Source organism: Bison bison, unplaced genomic scaffold, assembly GCF_000754665.1.
Source record: "Bison bison bison isolate TAMUID 2011002044 unplaced genomic scaffold, Bison_UMD1.0 scf7180017864238, whole genome shotgun sequence".
In the NCBI taxonomy this organism is placed as follows: Eukaryota; Metazoa; Chordata; class Mammalia; order Artiodactyla; family Bovidae; genus Bison; species Bison bison.
The window spans coordinates 3,987,557-4,011,361 of record NW_011494810.1 but is presented as its reverse complement, the minus strand read 5'-3'; the positions used below and the strand labels follow the sequence as shown (position 1 = coordinate 4,011,361).

Sequence of the window (23,805 nt, the reverse complement as noted above, 5' to 3'; positions counted from 1 at the left end):
AAGGTCAACACATACAGATATATGACTGCCAATAATGTAGATATGAAGACCTGAAACTGAGCAAATACCAGTTAAGACCAAAGAAAGTGAAAGTGAAAGAAAGTCAAGTCGCTCAGTCGTGTCCGACTCTTTGCGATCCCATGGACTGTAGTCTACCAGGCTTCTCTGTCCATGGGATTTTCCAGGCAAGAGTACTGGAGTGGGTTGCCACTGCCTTCTCCAGGGGATCTTCCTGACCCAGGGATCGAACCCAGGTCTCCTGCACTGCAGGCAGACGCTTTACCCTCTGAACCACCAGGGACCAAAAGTAGACCTCAAAGACTTTGCTTAGGTATGTTTATTTAAAACAGAACCATATGCTTATCCCACAAGCGTTAGAGCTTAAAGAGAACTGTGATGTATATAAGCCACTTCTGAAGATGCTCTGGAAACCACAATTAATGAAGACAGGTAACACATTAAAGCTGAGCCAAGGAAGATATTTATATTTATATTGAATATAATTATTGTTTCCATTTCACCTACACAGATTTTACTATTCCAGAACAGCCCATTTGATTATCTGTGTAAAGAATCCTTGCTAATCCAGGAAAAGAACCACAAATTTTAAGGATTTCATCTTCAATCATCTTGTCTCTCTTTTGCCTTGGATGTATCCTCAAGCAGAAGTCCCAAAGAGCATGAATTCTTAAAGAAAAGTCCAGTTTGAACTCATCATCATCCCTTCCCCCTCTTTATTTTGGCTTCTTGTATATCAGAATGTTCTCAGTTTGAGACTTTGGAAATACTGAAACAAGTATCTCTTAAATGGAAAGCTAGATCAGTAGGAGTTAGTGGCTCTCCTGATTGAGGTAAAGGGGAGCAGAGACTCAAAAAGGATACACATACCAATCTTCTTTTTTTTTCTTTTTTTTAATCAGAGTATGATTACATGTAGCAATTTTAGTCAGCTCTTTTTTGCTTACAAATCCTCTTTCTTCAACTTCCCTCACTTGCTTAGGCTGCGGACTTTCTTCTGCTTGCACTTAAATTTTTCTGGTGATACAATCAGCCTCTCTCTTTCCCGGGGCTCCTACCTAATCCAGTTTACCACGGTATGGTGGTGGCTGCAGTGTCCAAGGGGCCTTGGCCTTGAGATTTCAGTCAAGGTCCATCTAATGGAGTGAAGCAAACAACATTTTTCATTTACCCTGTTCCCTGAGCTGCTGCTGCTTAGAAATTGCCATGCAATTTAAAAATGAAAAATGTTTCATCTCTCGTGATCCCAATTTAAAATGGTTAGGAATGTGGGCCAAGTATTTTCCTAGCGACTCTTGGATTTGTCTCAGTTGTCCTATCTTATTTGCCTGATACAGGAAAGCCAGGTAGGGGATGTCTCTATTATTCCCCCGTGCCCACCATCTTGCTCCAACCCTATTCTCCTCTCCTCTTTCTCTTCAAAGATGGAAAACTATACTCTGCTACAGTGACAGACTTCCTTGCCATTGATGCAGTCATCTACCGGAGTCTTGGAGACAGCCCAACCCTACGGACCGTCAAGCATGATTCAAAGTGGTTAAAAGGTGAACAAACAATTTAAAAAAGAAAGGAGGTGTGGTGGGGGAGATGTATATCTTGAAGGAGATTTAGCGTCTGAATGGTCCAGATTGTAGTTTCATTTTAGTAATGGCTTCTCACGGACAGGAAGGTGGAAATTGCATCTCTTGCCCCGAGTTGATTTATTACCTCCCCTTTTCACTTCCCGTGAGTTTCTGGAGTATTATCAAAACTACCAACACCACTATAATAGAATACATTACATTCATCTTTCCTGCCTCAAGCTCTCATTTCAAAGTCCCACATAAAACCAACTAAACAAAACACTTCATTCATAGAAGGGAACGGGGAATTAGAGGTGGTGGGGAACAGGAAAAAAGCTGTTCACAACCCGAATGAGTCAAGGTTGACAAGGCAATGTGTACAAAATCTATTCTGTAGTATGAGCCTTGTATTGTAGAAAATAAAATTACAGATATATGCAAAACTCATTTATTCTTCATTGTTCATTGCAACTGCTTCTGGAAGATTAAATCTGTAGGCTTAAATGCTTTTGGAAATCATTAAGCACTTGCATGTGTAAAGTCACTAGAAACAGTTAGTGTTAACCAAATGTCTAATGGCCCTACGATTTTATTTCATAACATGTCTTTGGTTGCAACTGATTGCAGTTCTTTTAACTCTGTGTGACACACCCCCAATTAAAGTGCCCATTTGTCCACAGAACCGTATTTTGTCCAAGCGGTAGATTATGGAGACTACATCTACTTCTTCTTTAGGGAAATAGCGGTGGAGTACAACAGCATGGGAAAGGTAAGAGGGGAGGATGTCTTAATATGGGGCCAATGTGGTTATGAATGGCTTTGAAATAAAACCATAAATCTAAGGACAAGGTCATCGTTTTGAGAAGACCCAGCAAAGACTGGTGGAAGTGAAACATTTTGCTTCCTTGAACCCCTATATGCTTTTTCTGATTAGTAACAGAATACAGGGAAACCTCTTAAATACATTGAAAACATAATAAACAGATGAGTTTCAAGTATCTTAAGAAAGATGTGGTTTCCAGGTCTACTCATCAAGTTTTTTTGTTTTGATTTGTTTTAAGCTGAGCTGCTCTACAGAGAGAAAGTAACTATTCAATACCTATAAGCAACCCCAGGGTCTCGACTGTATTCATTGCAAAAAAGCAATAGAAGACTTAGGGGATGTCTATTTCGATTATTTTTTACCAGAGAGTGGATCAAGACCACTGAGTTGGAGGGCACAAATTCAATACCAGGGTGGCTTGCACAGTTAGAGGAATTCAGAGCATGAGAGGCAGAGCCCAGAGGCAGCCAGGGAGGATGGCAGAGATGGCGCATACAAAGTACGCTTTTGTTTGAGGAAATAAAAAGCTAAGCAGTCTGTATGGAAATGAGTGTATGTGCCTGGGAGCTGATCCCCTGAAGGATTTATAGTTCTGTATTAAATGCCACAGCCTTATCTTTCAAAACATGCTGTTCCAATGCTGAGTTTTTCCCTTTTTTTTTTTTTTTTTGGCCACTGATTTTAGAAACACAGGATTAAATTAAGCATCTTGTTGTTCTGTTTCTATTTTTCTAAGAAAGGTAAATTCTACCAAGATCTCCATGAAAAGTAAGTGCATTTTGTCTTCTCCGTGTTTTCCCCCTGCAGGTAGTTTTCCCAAGGGTGGCTCAGGTTTGTAAGAATGACATGGGAGGGTCTCAGAGAGTGCTGGAGAAGCAGTGGACTTCTTTCCTGAAGGCTCGCCTCAATTGCTCCGTTCCCGGGGACTCCCATTTTTATTTCAACATCCTGCAGGCAGTTACCGATGTGATTCGTATTCATGGCCGTGATGTTGTCCTGGCAACCTTCTCCACACCTTATAACAGGTAACCATGTCCTGGCGGTGCGGACTTCATCGGTCCTTCCCGGCTTCCTTTTCCCAAGGGGTTCTTGTCTAATACACAAGATTTGCAACTGATGGAAACACTGCCATTCACTATAACTGTAACGCTCAGTTTTCATCCACAAATGGTCAGTATAAGTGCTGTTAGAGAATTTTGGAGAAAGTAATGAGATAAATTATTCCAATATCTTTTCAGATGTCTGGGATAGAAACACTATTCATGTGTTATTTCTCAATCCCTCTACTTATCTTGAAAAGTGAATACCGTTGCCTTCTTTTTACACTTGAGGAAACCGAGTTCAATTCTACTCTCTGGTCCAGGTAGTCCACAGATAGAAGCAGCAGCTTTGGCATTCAAGAATGTTCCTCTTTTCTAGGTCACCTAACCTTTTATTTGACTTTTAATATTTCTATGATTAGATCAGTAATTTTTGAAAAATACTGGATATGTATTAAAATGCTACAGGGTGAAATTTAGGAAGTAGATGAGTCCATCTTGCATCCCACCTGGTTATCATCCTGTTTGAGGAACCAGAATCCCAACCACAGCACTACTGTCTGATTCTGGAGGGGTTTATTGAGGATTTAGGCTTCATCAATAAACCTCAATAAAAGGAGTTAGTGGTTCATTACTAAAGAATCCACCTGCAATGCAAGTGGTGCAGGTTTGATCCCTGGGCCTGGAAGATCCTTTGGAGAAAGAAATGGCAACCCACTCCAGTATTCTTGCCTGGGAAATCCCATGGACAGAGGACCCTAGTGGCCTACAGTCCATGGGGTCACAAGAGATGGACATGACTGAGCGACACCACCACCACCTCCATTGAGGATTTACAAATCATCAAACATTGTACTGAGAAATACTGAGTCTCAGCCCATTCATTCCTATTTTTGTATTTATTTAAGCTAAGACACTGAGCTATTAAATGACACACTAAAAACTGTCCCTGGAGCAGTGGACACATGTGGAAACTAACGCATAGAGGAAGAGGGACGCTGTGTTCCCTGGTACTCGGCTCTCCCAGCCCTAGCACTGTCCTGTGGAAATGATCTTCACTCTGGCCGTGGCCAAGAAATTGAAGTACATGTACTAGACTATGTACAATTCTGCCTGTTCTCTCTGATCTTCTGCTCAATCTTCTGATCTTCAAGACAATACACTGTCTTGTTTTGGATTATACTTTTTACAAAGACTTTGAAGAACCTGGTGAATGGCTAGATGATAGGAACATACATGATGAGACTGGAGGACAGCAGCTAGGAAAAAATGCCCAAGAACTGGGTAAAGTCCACAACAGAGCAAGCTGAAAGATGAAATAACGTTCCTCAATTATACAGAGGGCGAGAATCGAGCATCCCCCATTGAAGACATAAGAAAACATAAACCTGTATTGCAGCAAGTATTTAGTTAGGTTTAAGTAAGTTGTGACCATTTTTAGACTTGAGAATTTTTAGACTTGAGAATAGAAAAGATGTAAAACTTCAGGCCTTAACTGCTTGTACTTTGGAACCCATGTATCTAGGAGTGTTGAAAAAGAAGACTGTTCTGGAACATAGGAATGTAAGTGCCAGTGGAATTTCAGAGCACATTTCTAATTTTTTTTTAATGTTTTTTGAGAAAATGAGTTACGTTGTGATTATAACAAAGTAGGAGATTCCTAAATATTACACAAACTCCATTTAAAGAATTTTCTTTAAAGGTCCCTAGGAGACATTCAATAAGTGCATGCTAATGCAGTCTCAGAAACCATATTTGGTCAGTAAGATCAGAAAATGGCAAAAGTATGCAGACCAGTCTTCATCTATAAATGATAGTCCCTCTCTGATTACTCCCTCTGGTTTCATCCCTTTCCACCCCATTCTCCACACATTCCCACTCCATCATGTCAGGTTGTCTCAAATCCTTTAGGGGCTCCTCTTGCCCTGAAGATAAAGCCCAGCTCCCTTGTTGGCATGGCATGGAAGCCCATCATGGTCAGCTCCTCCTCCAGTGCAGAGGGTTGACTGAACCACTCACACCCTGCTGTCTTGCCCAGCCTGCTCCCCGAACCTGTCTGCTTGCCCACTGAGCCCCTGGGCATGCTCCAAGGCTCAGTTCCAATCACATTCCCTGGAACTCTGCATGTGCCTTTCATATATACTGCCTTTACCAGATGGTCTTGGAAAAGTTGCTGTTGTTATTATTATTATCACTGCTGTTGTTGCTTGCTGCCACACTGAATTATGAATCAGCTGAGAGCACGATTTGTTATTTACTGAGCATTCACTGCTTGAGATTGGGGATTCCATAAATATATGTTGAATGAACAGAAGACGGGAATAAAGGGAGGGGATAAAGTAGGGAAGAAAAAAGAAAGGATTTTACACATGATTCTAACATTAGGAAGATTATAAACCCTAGGCTATCTTTAGCAATTATGAAGTGCCTCATAAAATACTTCCAAATTTATCCTATTTTTCTTAATATTTAAAGTAAATGTGTACACCTCTTTTAGGAGAGCAAGATGTGAAAAGAGTCTTACAAAATTAAATAATGTTAGGGGCGCTAAAGTTTCAAAACAAATGGAGATCACTGTCTTATTATAGACTTAATATTGTGAATAATACACACATACACACACACACACGCTACATACTTTAAAATTCATCCTGCCACTCTGTTTTAAATAAGCTTTCTAATCCTCCCCCATTTCTCACTTTCTTAGTAATACTTCAATAATTATTTTGTGAAATTAAAGGTGGCATAAAATTCTCCTAATCATACATGGAGTGTTTTCCATAGCTTTTCGACATGTGCAAAATCCAGGCCAAATCATTCTCTCTGCCCTGTATGAAGCTGATGCTGCCAAGCGCCTGTGTCTTGCCCTGGGTGCTTCTGTGTGCAGTGACCCACTATCTCAAAGCCTGATTCAAACTGTTGGCCAGCCAGTGCCTGAAATTTATTTGATCAAAGTCAAGGAACAACCATAGAAACAAACACAGGTTCAAGTAGTGTACCTAGATGAATGAATAATTCATGTCTTCTCACCATTGATGAAAAACAACCCCAAAGTCCTTCCAGGAGTGCCAGGCAAGAATGTAATTATAGGTAGAGATTACTGATGTTATTATTTAGCACTTAATCGAGCATTTTATTTGCAAAGCATTGGTGCTTTAGAGATTTAAACTGTTTAGTCTTATGCAAATAAACAGGAAGTAAAATTGGCAGTGTCCAGTGATTAACATAAAATATGTTTGGGTTCCTCACACATACATTCTCACTACTGACGTCCTTGACTTGAGGAGCCAAATTCAGAGAAGGAATATGTGGACAGCAGGGACACTTTTACTTCAAACTTTTACCAATATCAGAGATGCAGAATGTTGTCCAAACATTTTATCTTTGGTTTAAAGACTGGTAATTAATTTCAGGGAATTCATGAAACTTGAAAATTACCAGGTCAACCATTCCTCCTTTATAAACAGAAGCAGTGCCAGACACAAAACCAAAAAAGGGTTTTTTCCCTATGATTTTGCTTTAACTAGCCCTTTCTTTAAGACCAGTGAGGCAAATCTGATTCACTGGAACAGTCTCCTTATGCACTAGGGTCCCTTACATTTATACTGTTCAGAGTATGAACACTAAATTTCAACTGCCAGCACTAGGGAAGTTTCTTTGGTGTATGTTTTCCAAACTGCATGCGGAACTGTTGCATAAGTAACACTTTGTATGAAATGTCCCATCGCAGCATCCCTGGATCTGCAGTGTGTGCCTATGACATGCATGACATCGCCAATGTCTTTACTGGGAGATTCAAAGAACAGAAGTCTCCAGATTCCACATGGACACCAGTTCCTGATGAACGCGTGCCTAAGCCCAGGTACGTGCCCATGTTTATCAGGCTCTTTTAAATTTCCAGAAGTGGTGCAGTTAGCTCCCATGATGAGTATCTTGGGCTTCCCAGGTGGCACTAGTGGTAAAGAACTCTCCTGCCAATGCAGGAGACATAAGAGACATGGGTTCGATCCCTGGGTCGGGAAGATCCCCTGGAGGAGGGCATGGCAACTCACTCCAGTATTCTTGTCTGGAGAATCCCATAGACAAAGGAGCCCAGAGGACTGCAGTCCACAGGGCCACAGAGAGTCAGACACAACTGAAGCAACTTAGCACACACGCAATGAGCATCTTATCAACTGCACACCAGGGCCTTCCATGCGGGCAGATACAAATGCCAACACAAAAGAAAGGCCTATGAGGCCATTTACCTTCATTCCTTTAGCCAAAACGCCAAATTACCCAAGTTGTATTCAAAACAGTGACTCTCTAGTCTTTCACTTAGACTATATATCTGTGGATTATCCACTGTAATCCTTGGATGACAGGAGCCATCTGCCCCAGCAGCCCCAGTGGTCTATAGCTGAGGAAACTGAGGCCCAGAGAGGTACAGAGTGTGTTGTGCAAGCTCACCAATCTGGGGAGATGACTTCCACCACTCCTCCCTGCTTCCCTTCAGTTTCACGGAGACCCATGTCTTTCAGCCTTAATAAAATGTAAAATATAAACAGTGTTCGCTGGATTCTGTGACTAGACTGAATCACAGCTAATCCTGAGCTAAGGGCAGGTAGGGATCAGCAGGTGCAGTGGGCCATTATTAGGATGTCTCTGGTCTGAGGGTTCTAGTCTGTTTGGGGTCTGGATATACCGTGGGTTCCCTCGTCCTCAAAATATGCCCCAAAAGTGCCTTTATGGGGAACCTATTGTCCAGAGACAATCTAGAGACTTTTGGTCCTGTGTAATTTCCATCAAATCTACACACTAAACCAGTCCAATACTTTGTCCACCTGATATGAACAGCCAACTCATTGGAAAAGACCATGATGCTGGGAAATATTGAGAGCAGGATAAGGGGGCAACAGAGGATGGGATAGTTGGATGGCATCACTGACTCAACAGATGTGAGTTTGAGCAAACTCCAGGAGATGGTGAAGGACAGAGAAGCCTAGCATGCTTGCAGTCTGTGGGGTCGCAAAGAGTCGGACACAACTGAGTGACTGAACAACAAACCAGTTCATTCATTTCTCTAACTGGGACAGGATGAAACCCTCTCCCAGCCCTGTGCCTGCCCTCTTTATGTTTCACACGCGGCATACCTCCCTTTGTTGCTCAGTCACTCAGTCGTGTCTGACTCCTACAGCATTTGAAACCTACATTATGAATATACAGAAACATACCTGTGTGTTAGCTTCCTCCACTTAATCTGTGGAAGGAAACCCAATGTCTTTTAAACTTTTTTGGTTTCCAACTCTTTCCTCCAACATCCAATTCCATCCCCCCAAAAGTACCTAACCCAATTCACTGAATTGAACAACCTTAGATAATATGAATCACTGTACCCAGGGCAGAAACCCCTATGATCCATCCTTTTTCATCCCCTGAACTATCTGGTATGTGCCTTCTCTGTTACTAAAGGAGAACAGGCTAATTGTAAAAAACATACTCTGGCAACCTCAGGCGAATTCTCAAAGGCTCTAAGTTAGATGGATTCTCTAAAGGAGTGTTGACTACCTTCCAGGCAAGCAGGACGCATACTTTAAGTGACTTTCCACTGGTCATCGTTCCGCACGCTGGCCTATCTCTCTTACAGACAGCAGGATGCTTTCCCTGGCTGGCTGGGTTAATGCCATGAAAGCATGTGCCCAGGGCTAGATCCTGCCAGTGCTGTCAGGGTCCACTTTTCCCTCCTGCACCAGAGGGGCAGCCAGGAGTCTGGACAAGACTGGCGCTAATGTCTCCCTGATCTGACTTTACTGAGATGTCCCTTGACTCCTGAAACCATGTCATTTCTTCTAGAAACCAATCTTCAGTGTCATTGTTCAGCATGTTTTAAAATGACTTTTCAGGCAAGAATTTCAGTGTAATTGGCTTTTCATGTCTACCCAAATCAAATGAAAGCAATAAAAAACAAAAGGTTCCCTGACCTCCTGGTAATGAGAATGGGTTATACTGAGTCTAGCAGGTAGGTTCAATGGTAAAGAATCCACCTGCCAAGCAGGAGATGCAGGAGGGTTATACTGAGTCTAGCAGGTAGGTTCAGTGGTAAAGAATCCACCTGCCAAGCAGGAGATGCAGGAGGGTTATACTGAGTCTAGCAGGTAGGTTCAATGGTAAAGAATCCACCTGCCAAGCAGGAGATGCAGGTTCAGTCCCTGGGTTGGGAAGATCCCCTGGAGGAGGAAATGGCAACCCATTCCAGTATTCTTGTCTGAGAAATCCCATGGACAGAGGAGCCTGGTGGCCTACAATCCGTGGGGTTGCAAAAGAGACGGACACGGCTTAGCAACTAAACCACCACAAAGCAGGTTTCATAAGGCCAGCAACTTTCTGAACACCTTTGTTTTCTACATTTGTGAAAAAGTCAGCCCAGTTGTCTCCTTCTGTGGAACAAATGCCTCCAGAACTCCTAGCAGGGTTTTAAGACAGGCAGAGCAGTCCCAGGGACGTGCAAACGTCTCACTTGTTTCGAAACTCTCACTTGTTTCGAGTTCCATCACTGTGGGGTTTGTTTGTGTTTCTGGCGGGGAAACCCGGCTCCTCTCAGCCAAGGCTGAACCGTGCTGGCTCGGGCTTCTCTATGGAGCGAGGAGGCGGCCCCGAGGCAATCTAAGCATATTTTTTGGTGGCATTATGCATTGTTCAGCTTCCTATTCTCAGCCTCCAATCTATTCTCCCTCATGCGAGTTGCATAGAGAAGCAGTTCATTCAAAGAATTTGCCATAAAGCGTGATAGAAGCTCACTCCCTTTGTTTCTTTGTAGGCCAGGCTGCTGCGCCGGCTCCACCTCCTTAGAAAAATACACCACCTCCAATGAATTTCCTGACGACACCTTGAATTTCATCAAAACGCACCCGCTCATGGATGAGGCCGTGCCGTCCATCATCAACAGGCCATGGTTCCTAAGGACGATGGTCAGGTGGGTGTCAGGCAAACCGCATCCTACTGGATTTCCCCTGTTCCCGCCCATGATCATTGGACCTGTCATTGGTGGATCATGATTTGAAGTGCCATGAACCCCTTCTGTCATCCTGGCCCGGGTTCAGTTCTGAAGTCCTGGGCAGTTGGGTAGATGCCACCAAACCCCCATAACCACATTCCCAGTGAAAACACAGTTCAGAGAGTTTCAGGCTAACTGGACCCAGACCAACAATTAGAGGAAGCAAAGATGTCTCCTTTACCTTAGCTGGTTAATTCCACGTGTGTTCAAGTAGAGGAGCGTGAAGACAATCAGTCAATGGATGTACACACCTGTTTGTTTGCTGTGGTTGCAAAACATGCTGCAGATTCCATCTGAGCACTGTCTCTGAATTGTTAGCTGTCACAGCAGGCCTCCTTGACAGCTCAAACAGTAAAGAATCTGTCTACAATGCAGGAGAACTGGGTTCAATCCCTGGGTCAGGAAGACCCACTGGAGAAGGGCATGGCAACCCACTCCAGTATTCTTGCCTGGAGAATCCCATGGACAAAGGAGCCTGGCAGGCTACAGTCCATGGGGTCGCAAAGAGTCAGACACCACTGAAGCAACTTGGCACGCACAAAATACTATAATGGTTCTTGCCCGTAAGATGGAAACCATGGTACATAACTTGCAGAAGAGTCCATGTTTTCCCGTTCCTGCCACACTGCTTAAAGAGAAAAGGGTTTCCATGGACTGTTGAACTGCTCTGGGATTTTAGAGAAGATGCCATGTAAGACTTACCTAAGAGGCTGATAAGGACTAACGCTCTTTACCTTTGGCTTTAAATGAATTTTGTTTGGCTTATATATCCTTTTATTTATTAACAGTGCCATTCGCACTCTACCCCTTCCCCCCCATCCTTCAGAATGCTCAGCCCCTCTGTACACAATCCAAAATCTTCCCAACCTGACGTTTTGTTGACAAGTCTTGGCACCTCAGAGGAAGAGTGTGGAAAAATGGTAGCCAGGGCTTTTCTTTTCAGTATTCAGTGAAGCGTTAGTGGTTAGTGCGAAATATTCAATGAGTTCACTTATTTCTTCTCCTCTTCATAGGAGACATCAGTCTCTCCTCGTTGCTCATGGAAGGGATAATTGCTGAGTGGTTTCATATGGTATGGCTACGTATTTATTATGTAACTTGGCCTCTGCACATACATACCTCTTTCCTCCCCTTGGAGCCATACTAATGCTCTACATATGGAAATAAAGGAGCAGAACAGCTTGAGAGCATTATTTATATGCATATATTTTTCTTGAGGTTCTTACTAGAAAGCTCGATCGCAATTGTTTGAAGTGGAAAAGGGGGACACGTTAATGAAAGACCAACAAAGATGTAAAAACTGTGATCCTGTCATTTTAGATACCGCCTGACCAAAATCGCAGTGGACACCGCTGCTGGCCCGTATCAGAACCACACTGTGGTTTTCCTGGGATCGGAGAAGGGAATCATCTTGAAGTTCTTGGCCAGGACAGGAAACAGTGGTTTCCTAAATGACAGCCTTTTCCTGGAGGAGATGAGCGTTTACAATCCTGAAAAGTGCGTGGAATGTTTGGTTCTTTTCCTAGTACTTATTTGTCACGTTATCTTTTCCATTCAGAGAAAGCATGGTAGACTTAGATTTTATGCATTTTAGGTGACTTTTAGCATTATTTGTAAAAATCCTTTCATACATTAAAAGCATTATTTCCTCCTTGCTGCTAATGTGTGCGTTTATACAGGTAAACACATATATTGTGTATTTATGTGTATGTATGTGGGTGCACACATAAGGATCCATTTCTTCTTCAGTTAGATCAGATGAAGAGACCTAATCTCATAGGCTGGGGGCAGGGAGGTGGCAGGTGGTGGCAGGAAGAAAAGAACTAACCCAAGAGAGACTACGAATGCCTTAGACTATCCTGCCTTAAAAATGTAGGTGCAGCTATGACGGAGTAGAAGACAAGAGGATCATGGGCATGCAGCTGGACAAAGCCAGCAGCTCCCTGTATGTTGCATTCTCCACTTGTGTGATCAAGGTTCCCCTTGGCCGGTGTGAGCGGCATGGCAAGTGTAAAAAGTACGTATTTGCCTCATTGATCATCGGATGTTCACGGTGCTTAGGGAAGAGTCCTAGGTAAGCTCACAGTCATTCTCTTCCTGCAGAACCTGTATTGCTTCCAGAGACCCCTACTGTGGGTGGGTAAAGGAAGCAGGTGCGTGTGCCCATCTGTCGCCCAGCAGCAGGTAAGGAGCCCGAGGCGTGGGAGAGTTTAAAGTGGCCTAAACGTAGGCTTGATTGTGCTCACACACAGCACTGCCGCTCGGCCTTCTGTGCACATACCTCATCATTGTGCCTGCCGGCCGTTCTCCTTCCTTTCCCCATTTCATAGAATACCCCAACATCATACGTGGCAGACTTCCAATTGATTAATCATCCATCCTCAGACTGAGTAAAAACAGAGAAAAACAACACAGTGGACTTTAAGTATTCCCTGAGGAGAGGGACAAGAGGGTATGTGCCTTGATCATCATAGTACAAGAACGGCAGAGAAAGGGAGCAAGAGGGTACCGATTAGGTTAGTGATGTGGCCTGTCCCAGCCATAGCAAAACTGGCTCCTGTAATTGACCATCCAGGGCTGAGAAGAAACTGCGGGGCATTTGTTAATAAGCAATGCATTTGTGCTGCAAGCATGTGTACACATCCAATAAACCTTTCTCCCGCACCACAGAACAGCTGACCCTATTCCTCATTAGGGAGTCAATCAATTCTTGGCATTTCTCCAGCAGATCAGCTAGATCAAGCCAGTCTACCACGCATGTGATTTTGGTGCTGAGAATTGTTACCCTGACTTCCAGTGCATGGATGGTGTCAGTTCAAAGGCTTTATGCTTTTACTTCTGTGGATTTGAAATCCAAAATAACATTTGGAGAAATATTCAGTGCATGTCCTCGACAGGTTATGGCATTTCAAGGAAGATGCCAGATGCCAGCACAGTTCTTTCGTAGTCATTTCTTCACTTCCCCCAATCCACCAGGCAAAAGGAATTGTCCTCCCAACACAATGGGAGAGCCCCCTCTCCCATTTGAGAATACCAAGTTAAACAGATAGAAGGACAGCTGATTGACCACCACCTGCATAATTTGAGGGAAAGTATTCCCATAACAGAGCTGATGAAAACTGTAAAGTCTGACCTGGAAATCTGGCTAATGCAAAGGGTTGACTCACCATGCAGTATTAGATCAGCTTTGCAAGTAGCAATATTGACAGACTACAGGGTGAGAGCTTTATAGCTTTTCACGGGGACCTTGAAGTGAAGGAGGAAGGATCACAGAAGTGCACAGTGAGGGAAGCTGAGAAATGGCCTATCTCCTTTCTTTAGTCAAGGTGTAACAAAGGTAATAAGACTGAATTTTAAGAATCATTTTTAAGTCAGCATGAGAACTCAACTGTTCAAAACATGTGCAACTCTCCTTGGAACGTGGCCTCAGGACCGGGTGAATCCTGGCTTTCATTACAGCTAGAAATCTTTATCCTTTGAGGCTGAATTTGATTTTTGACACAGCATAAAAACACTAGAAATGAACACAGCAGATTATTAGATCAAGGTGTGACTGTCAAAGTAGTTTTCCGAGATGGTTCATAAATAAACTCGGAAGGCAGTTGCAAAATCAGAGTTTTGAGTATGTTGCAGAAAGAAGAGCAGAGTTCCCCCCAAAAAAACAAGACTCCTTTGGACTATTCCAGTGTGTTTATTTAAAAATCAAATTAGATACTATTAAGATCAGTTCTTTTGGGGTATAGAGTTTATGCAGCCCAAAGGTGACCTGCTGCTGCTGCTAAGTCCCTTCAGTCGTGTCCGACTCTGTGTGACCCATAGACTGCAGCCCACCAGGCTTCCCTGTCCCTGGGATTCTCCAGGCAAGAACACTGGAGTGGGTTGCCATTTCCTTCTCCCATGCATGAAAGTAAAAAGTGAAAGTTAAGTCGCTCAGTCATGTCCGACTCTTAGCGACCCCATGGACTGCAGCCTACCAGGCTCCTCCGTCTATGGATTTTCCAGGCAAGAGTACTGGACTGGGGTGCCATTGCCTTCTCCAAAAGTGACCTAGTGGACTTGAAAGAAGAGTGAACCTGTAGAGGAGCATGACAGCAATACTCCTGAAGACTGGATGTGGGGCCAGGTGTGAACAAAATACCCACAGAGTCTCAGCAAAACACACCACCGTGTTCTGTGTCCTCTCAGAGGCCCACTTATAGCCACCGACCGCTGTGAACACTTTGCTATACAAAGTTGTTTCTAAACAAAGAAATAGATAAAGGTCTAGGAAGGCAAGAGTTGGGGTGAAAGAGAAAGGGAGAGAGGAAAACGCTTTTCTTAAGGTATAGACTTCTATATCACATCAGGATGTTGGTTAACATTTAAACTTTTCAGATGTTTCAAAAATGCTCAGGGCATTAGCAGCAAAGAGTGATATAGGTAATCCACAAACTTGTTTACCCCCTGAATAAAACCTGAATTGACTGCCCAAACCATGGCTTCTCCTTGGAGATTCACAAAGGACTCATTTCTATAAACTTCGGAGATAAATTTTCAAGCTGTTTTATCTACTTCTTTTTATACCTGGCACTCAGTTTTTCAAACTGTGTTAGTTGCTTTAGTGAAATTTAAGATGCATGCTGGAATAAAGACTCATATCATTGAATCTGTTTCTATCTTCTCCTTCCTTCCTTTTGAAGACTGACTTTTGAACAGGACATAGAGCGTGGCAATACCGATGGCCTGGGGGATTGTCACAGTAAGTGGAGTTTTTTTATCCATGCTTGTTTTGGGATATTTAGTCGATAAAAGATGCTTTTATAGAATGGCCTAGAAACATGACCCCACATGTGAAATTGAGTGCAGCTGCCTCTAAAACATGCAAAAATAACATAAATCACCTTCTAAATATCAGAGAAAATAGTGTCTTTTGAAGCCAGAGTTGTCAGTGCTGTTGCTGAAAATGCTGGCACCTAGCTCGTTATCATAAATGCGAAACAAATTCACTCTTGAGGATGAACCTGTAGCAGCACAGTCAGCTGTATCAGCATTTCCACTTAAAAACCAGTTTTACCAACACAACACTGTAAAGCAATTTTCTTCCAATTAAAGAATAAAAAACTATTTTAAAAAAAGCCAAAACACCACTAGTCTTGTTGTCTTTAAAAATACAATATTGGCATAATCTTTAGACAAATGATTAAAAAGGTTGATCACTGAACTCTGTTTTTTTAGTTGAATGGGACTATTTACTTTTCTTGAACATATCGATGAACAAAAGTAATTATTTTTTAATTAGACTTATGTTTATTACCATTTGCAATAAAAACAAATATTCAGAAAGAACACACTAAGTACAAAGTGATTCCAAATACCCTTTTTATAAGAACTGACCTACTATGCTAAATCTCAGGGTGCATTTCAAAAGTTATTCAGTTCAGTCGCTCAGTCAGGTTCGACTCTTTTCGACCCCATGAACCACAGCACACCAGGCCTCCCTGTCCATCACCAACTCCCAGAGTTTACCCAAACTCATACCATTGAGTCGGTGATGCCATCCAACCATCTCGTCTTGTCATCCCCTTCTCCTCCCACCTTCAATCTTTCCCAGCATCAGGGTCTTTTCAAATGAGTCAGCTCTTCGCATCAGGTGGCCAAAGTATTGGAGTTTCAGCTTCAACATCAGTCCTTCCAGTGAACACTCAGGACTGATCTCCTTTAGGATGGACTGGTTGGATGTTAATATTTTAGTTAGAACTTTATATAAAGGATCCTAGTCAAAACTCTGCCCAGCTGTTCAGTGATCTGATTAATACCCATATTCTCTTGAAAATGCTTTATTAACACTAATTTAGAGAATAATGCCATACCCTTGAAAAATGTTTAGTTCGCCATGTTTCAAAACGTTGTATGTGATGAATTTTCAAGAAGCTTGTATTCAGAATGGCACCAGAAATAGCTCCTAGGGGAATGAAACTGTATTACTTCTGATACTTGATTCGATAATGAAAATCATGGATATAACTCTCCATCTTTGAGCCATGAGTCCTGAAATGACAGACTCTAAGGTGCCATTTAATACCTTTTCTGGAGAAGAGACATAATTAAATAAAGAGGGCTACAGACAGCCTCATTTCCAAATTCTTGGTCATATATATTTTTGGTTTGCAAATATATATTGGCAAAAGCTCCTTCCTTTGTCTTTTTCTTACTATGTCCTCACACACAACATCTGAATTAAGAAGTAGACATAGGAGACAGTGGCATCACCGAAAGATCTGTTAGGTGTGTACAGCGAAACAATGTGATGTTTGACTGGTGGACCTTAGTCAAGTTGGCGCTTTCCAGTGCCATTTTTAGGGAAGCAGGCTTTGGTCTGTATGTGTGTCTATGTGAGTGAACTTAATTAGCTGACGTCAGTGAATATTTTCTTCATATTTTTATGAGTTGATGATAAAGGCATCTGTAGAAAAAACAGGGGTATCGATATGGATTGAATAGGTGCACACATGAAACGTGGGGACGTGTTACGGGCTCTCTGAGGCATCAACGACACCAGCAGGTTCACACCGCACCCGGGTCCCAGGGCGGGGCTCAGGGCAGGCCTTCAGGTCCGAGGCCGGAGATTCACCCTTCGGTCTCGTGTTCCCCATAACCTGACACGCATTCCCATTGAGGCATATAGGGTGCCTGCTCCAGGCAGGGTAGTGACTTTTCCAGTGCTGTCTCTCGTCCTGGGCGCTCACTGGAGCACGACTACTTCTGTTAGTTGTTACCTAGTCACATAGGCATTCACAGGACTTAGACATCTGGTGCACGGTGACTCTCGCACAGAAGTTTCAGGGGAAATGAGGAAACCATAAAGAGCCAGTATCAGAGGCTGAGGAGCAGGCTGAGTGACCCAGTGACATGACCCAGATACACAGCACATATATGCATGCGTGCATGCACACAAACAGGATGGTGTCTCTATGTGTGATTTTCATTTTTGTTCATTTCCTAACTTAAACCCCTGCTGAGGTCAGAACATTGTGATATCGGACAGTTCCTCACAGGACAGTTGGGAGGATGAAATGAGAGAGACGATAAAGAACAATTGCTTCATAAGTGTGGTCCAGAAGTGACTCATCTTATCCATGTACAAGTCCCTCCTGATGGAGCAGGGCTTATGTATAATCGCAGTTACCCTTCTCTGCACTCACGCTTGCTTTTTCTCTGCCTCTTGGCAACAAAGGCATGACTTTGAGGAAGCCCACTTGGTAAAGAGACACAGGGATATGAAACTGAACCAAATATGAAGCATCTTCCGTAACCAGCAGAAACTACAAAGCACTTTCTTAGTCTAGGCCTTGTGTGTTAGCAGCTCTGTATCAGCTCATTCCCACTGGTTACAAAAGTCACATTGAGCAGAGTGTTAAACGTTAAGTAACTCACTCCTCCCTTTTGTCTTTCAGATTCCTTCGTGGCACTGAATGGTAAGGAAGATGTTACTGATAATTTAATAGCAATGGAAATCTATTTGTGAAATCCTATTTCACTAACCCTCTTAAGTATTTCTGAATCTTATGTTTCTTTTTCAATTAACTTTTAAATTCTCATTATTTTTTATAGACATTTCAACTCCTCTACCAGATCATGAAATGTCTTACAACACAGTATATGGTCAGTTTATGGTTTTGCTTTGTTTTCTTATTCTTCGAGCCACTCATCCTGTGGTAGTTTCGAGTTTTCATTCCTAAACATCATGGACCAGATCCTTTGCTACTTCAGGGCCCCAATTCACTAAAATTATTCATAGCTTTCATGATGCTTCAAAAATTTCTCTACATATATGAGACAACTGACGTGTGAGAATGAGTCTTACATTTTTAATCCACATAACATGAAATATGCCAACCTTAGGGAATTTGGTGAATGCATTTAATGAGTTCTTGAGGGAGAAGAAATTGCTATTGGACATAAGTACATCCAAGATAAAAGAACAGTGCTTATAAGTAATAGGCCACAGCTCCTTACCTGATAGATGGTACCATTCCTCAAAATGCTGACTTTCAGAACAACATCCTCTGCAGGAAAACCCATACAGAATGCAGATACCAAGTTCTTAACAGGCAAAACTTTACAATATAGCCATCAAAATTTAATCATACATGGAGTATGAATTTGTAGACCTATCATCAGTGATTATTTCTTTAAATGTATATAAGGAAGAGTTACGCAGTCGAAATGATGTGCAAACAGGATCTATCCCATTGTTCCTCCTCTGAAATACAGACAGTACACTAAATAAAGCCCGTAAGTCCATAAACAGATATTCTGAGCTCTTTATAAGGAAAGTTAATATGTAGTTGAAATGTTCCAGTTCTTTTTCTCAAAGCTTCCCCAAATGTTTATTAAGGTAAACTATTCATGTGGGTTTTTTTTTAAAGATAATGAACAGCACATATGTAATGGCAAATTTAAGCTTCTGTATTATAATGGGGACTACAAATTTCATTGATATGCAGACATTTTATCAGTTTTATGTTTTGAAATACATAACAGTAACAGCTCCAGGTCAGTCTTTCAATGTCAAGGTAGGTAACAGAGGAAGAGAACAAAAGAAAGGAAAGAAAAAAGAGGGAGGAAAAGAAAGCAAGGTAGATTTAGGATTCAGAAAAACAGCTCCTAATGGCTACAAATGTGTTTAACAGCTCTGTGGAAACTGTCACTCCTGTGTCTAACTAGCATTAATAAAACGCCTCTTTGAAAGTCGTAAAGTTTATCTTATAAATGGCGGCTGTACAGATACAGAAAACAACACCCAGTCTCTCCTGTCATGAAGTGAGGCAGTGTGGAGTCAGTGAGCCCACTGAATTCATCCACCTTTAACCTTCTCTCATCTCCGATTCAAGCCAGAATACTGAACCCCAGCAACTGGGAGAAACATTCCTCAGGAGGCGAGTGTCATGTAGCTCAGTGTGCCCTTCAGAAAGAGAACCCAGTTAGCATCTGCTCTTTTCAATATCATACTTTGCAATCATTTCCTGTAATTGAATAATATTTATCAGATATTGAGAAATTCAGGTCTTAAATCTACTTGAACCAGCAGCCTCCCCAGCATTCATCAGTCGGACTAAGGCCAACTTTAACTCCCAGGTAGTTTCTCATATAGATAGAATAATTAAAGCATGGGATGCTCTTGATGAATAAAAAGTACTCTTCGATTTATGGACCCCTCTTCCTGCCTTTACAAAAGGAAAGGAACTTATTAATTCCTCCACATTAACACTTTAAAGGACAATCCCCATTCGCTCCATCAGTGGTTTCTGTGATGACACTAAGAAGAGTTGGAATTTTCCTTTCAGCTAATAATTCTGTTCATTTCAGGCCCAGTCTCTCCAGTGTAAAGTGGTTAGATGATTAACTGACCATCAAAATGAGGGCTGGTTCAGTCAGTACTTACAAAAGCACAGGAGACTTTCTTTACACCAACTACTGCAAAAGATGCTTATTTTGGAGCTAATAAACCTAGAAGAGATTTAATTCATTCATTTGCAGATAGCTGCTTAGGGCCTACTATGTGCCAGGCACAGGACTAGCTACTCTTTTTGTACCATCAAAAAAAAAACAACAAATAGCTGTTTTCATGAGCCCAGATATAAACAAGGAAGCCAACCCCAAAGTCCAAGGTGCACCCACTGTGTCTAGCCATGTCCTTTACATGTCCCATAACACTGAAGCTCCGTGGCTGAGTACAGACTCATAGAGTGACCCACAGAACAAGAACTGCCTAACTCCGAAAAAAAGAATCATTCAATAACCCATGCAAACTCTGCATGGTAGAAGCTCTCTGCAATACCAAGTACATATACAAGAACCCCTTTTTAGTGAATTGGACCCTGATTGTCTTCCTTCTCTCATCCTCTCTTGTATTGATTTAGTGCCTCCTCTGTGTCTAATTGGCTACCATCACTGTTAATAGGTTAGAGTAGTTTGAAGGGTCTCTAACCTCTGGAATTATTAATACAAAGACTTGTAGATATAGAGAAACAATATGATGCACACTGGAGTTAACTTTTAAAATCTATTTCTTTGTATATTGTAAGAATAATACATAATTAGCTCCACTGATTAAAATTATGACTTTTCGTATTGGATTAACAAGACCAAATTATAGGTTCCAAATTGTTGACCTGTAATACCATATCCACAAATGATTGCCTATTTTTGTTGCATGATTTTGGTTACAGAGTCTCTTAGGGAATGCACAAAAACAATATAGCCCATAGAACCAGACTCTAAGAAGAAACATAAGTGACACCTATTTAACAGCTGGAGAGGTCGTAATAACAAGGTCATAATAATACACTTCTTTGACTTCAAGTGAAGGATGGCTGCTTACGGGTGCTTTCACATGGTAGTTCTAAAATTCCTGAGAATCAGGCACTGCTTTCTCAGACTACGGCTTCCACCAGTGACACACACTGTCTGTCCTCGAGCATACGTTTCAGAGATTACAAGCCTCACGCTGCTCTGTTTTTTTCTTCCATTTGAGTATACACGATGCATGGTTTCTCTAGATTTACATGGAGAAAACGGAGATGTGGTGGGTATTAAACTAACATTTCAGCAATAGGCAGAAGCTGATTTCTCACATTGGCGTGCAACATTTTCCTACCTAACTACCATCTGGTCCACACTAATTTCCTCTCATAGCCATAGCTTTCCATTACCAATGACTTTTCCATGTATTTGCAGCATATGGTCCAGGAACTCTTTTCTATAGAGAATATGTCCCTTAGGCATATATTTCCCCTAGATTACCGTATTAAGAAATGTTCTCCCTAAACCATACTTATGGCATTACCATAAAATTGCCCCTTGAACACAGTTAAATTGAAAGTGCTCAAAATGCATATCAATTCAGGTAAAAGAAGTTCTTGCTACTTGGAGGAAAGGCTTCAGTTTTCCTCCCCTCTCTTTCTGACTCACTACTAAGCTATTTCTCACTGTTTGGGTGCTGAAGTCTCTCTTAGGTTGACAGCATGTTTCATGAGAGCATGGTTAATTCAACAGCAGAAAATAGAGGCTATATTTTAGACCTCAATATAAGCATAAAGGAAGTAAAAGAAAGTCTGTATTTCCAATTCCAGGTTATTAATTTTCCGACTCATGTTCTCTTATCAGTATTGGGAGATGAAATGTGAAACCCAGAAATGTAAAAAACAAAAAATCTAGATGCAAGCACTCTTGAGTTTTAAATGAACATGTTTTTAGCAGTTGGATATGAACTAGACTCTTTGTAGCAAAGCAGATATTTGAAGCTGTGTAGAAGCCAAACAAGCCCTACACAGAAAGAGGCCTCTTAAATGTTACCAAAGCTTTGTGGTAACATTTTAAATGTAGAGCTCCCAGGGAAATCCTATAGCTTAGATACTCACTTGGCTTGCTTGATTTTCCCTGCTTTATTCACACACACACGTTATATATATAACCATGTATGTATATGGTTACATGGTCTGTAATTTACAGTATTAAAGTCTCCTGAAACTCCAACTTGCGATAATAATTGTGAAAAAGAAGAATGCAGTGCATTCACTAGAATCTTTCTTTCTGGTGGCTGGCATTTTATTTATCACATGTGTGGTGATCACAGCCTGAGGATGGAGTCACTTGTGAAATCTGTCCTACTTTCTACCAAAGCCATCAACTACACATTCACAGTAGTTCCCTGATGTCTTTTTAAAAATTGTTCAAGAGGTTGCTTCTACAGGTAAGATGGTTTAATAAGCCAAAGACTCCACTTGAAAATCATAGAGAGGTTATTTTTTATTTCCACCAGAGAGAATGGGTAGTGGGGCTTCTTTAAATCATTGTGACAGTTTAGATCAAAGCGCCAGATGCGATCTGCATTTAACCTTGTGGGATGATGGAAAGGAAGGCTTAGAAATGTATTCACAGGAAATGTCCAATTTCTGCCATAACTCCCAACCTGGCCATCCTTCTTCTGGCATTACCCTGCAGTAGGCGACTCTGGATCTCAGAAAGCTCTCCCTTTCTAGTCTGAATCATATCAGTCATGGTGGCCTCAAAACCCACCTCTCACCGGTATGAGTCAGGAGACCAAGAAACTTAACTTGGTTTGAGTAAGACACAAAAGGCAAAGCCATAACAAGCAGAATAGTTAAGCCCTGTATTCCAGGCAGGAGGGCTGGAGCAGCTCCCTGTAGAAAGCAGAATGCCTGTGAGGCTGCACTGCAAGCAAATACTAGACACATACTCCATGGGAAAGGCTTGGGGCAGCTGAGTTGTCTGTGACAGGGCGGAGACTCAGCCACTACCATACACCTGCCCCATCATCATGAATGTTACCCCCAGAGTGGACACATTCTGCCTTAGTGCTGCTATGGGAATACCAAGGGACTCTGATATTTCCTGAGCACCTACGATGTGTCAGACACTGCTAGGTACTTTCAGCATGATGCCACTGTAGCCTCCAAACACTGGAGGCCTCTGTTTTGTGCACAAGGAAAATGAAGGCCCAGGGAGGTTAAGTGATTCCCTCAGCTCACCCAGCCAGTAGCAGAGACAAGACCCTCTAACTGCAAGTTCAAGGGCTCTCCTGCCGAATCCTACCACCAGCCTTATTATGTCTAGGGCAATCCCCTTTGAGTCTTTTACCGCCAGTTCAGGTGTCCCACCTCCTGGCCTCTGAGCAAAGAAAAAGCAGGCGTCTCCGGTGATGTCTTCCCTAACTGTATTTGTGATGAAAACAGGGCACTCCAGTTCCCTCCTGCCCAGCACCACCACGTCCGATTCGGCGGCTCAAGAGGGGTATGAGTCTAGGGGAGGAATGATGGACTGGAAGGAGTCACCCGACAGCACAGACTCTTTGGGGGCAGTGTCTTCCCATAATCACCAAGACAAGAAGGGTAAGGCCTTGGAAGCACCTCTTCCTCTGCGGGGAGAGGGAGGGCGGAGTGGGGAGGACCGTGTAGCTGCTTCCAGCTGAACCACAGCAGCGTTTAAGGAACGGACCTCCAACACACGCTGACGGAAAGTGTCTCAGAAAAGACTGCAACCCAATCCTCCGTGCTAGACTTGATCCGAAATGATTCCCCAACCAAGGAGAAACCACACAAAACAAATAACACATCCTCTCAGCTTCCTCCACCCAAGAGAGGCATGGCTTGGCCCAAAGTGGACGCTGGCTCCTAAAGTCCCCTTCTACTCCTCTTAGCTCATCCAGTGATTTTTGGATCCTCTTTTTCCCCCCATAATAAGATGGAATGCAATGCGGGCTTTGGCAAGTACATGTAATTGCAGTCAAAGCCCCTTTAATCATGAATGGAGAAGTAGCCGAGTGAA

At 42.3% G+C, this 23,805-nt stretch overlaps 1 protein-coding gene across 2 annotated transcripts in view; it reads left to right on the top strand.

Moving 5' to 3' along the window:
* The window catches only part of SEMA6A (sema domain, transmembrane domain (TM), and cytoplasmic domain, (semaphorin) 6A), a 129,444-nt gene that overhangs the window by 83,459 nt on the left and 22,180 nt on the right, over positions 1–23,805 (top strand). Inside the window, exons 8-18 of one of the 2 annotated variants that reach the window (XM_010846595.1) lie at positions 1,443–1,562; positions 2,261–2,349; positions 3,211–3,428; positions 7,174–7,305; positions 10,240–10,395; positions 11,797–11,973; positions 12,353–12,493; positions 12,580–12,660; positions 15,156–15,214; positions 17,910–17,930; positions 23,214–23,369. In XM_010846595.1, coding sequence (XP_010844897.1) covers positions 1,443–1,562; positions 2,261–2,349; positions 3,211–3,428; positions 7,174–7,305; positions 10,240–10,395; positions 11,797–11,973; positions 12,353–12,493; positions 12,580–12,660; positions 15,156–15,214; positions 17,910–17,930; positions 23,214–23,369 — 1,350 coding nt within the window. The remainder of the gene's footprint in view (positions 1–1,442; positions 1,563–2,260; positions 2,350–3,210; positions 3,429–7,173; positions 7,306–10,239; positions 10,396–11,796; positions 11,974–12,352; positions 12,494–12,579; positions 12,661–15,155; positions 15,215–17,909; positions 17,931–23,213; positions 23,370–23,805) is intronic. The other variant, XM_010846596.1, reaches the window with a different exon arrangement.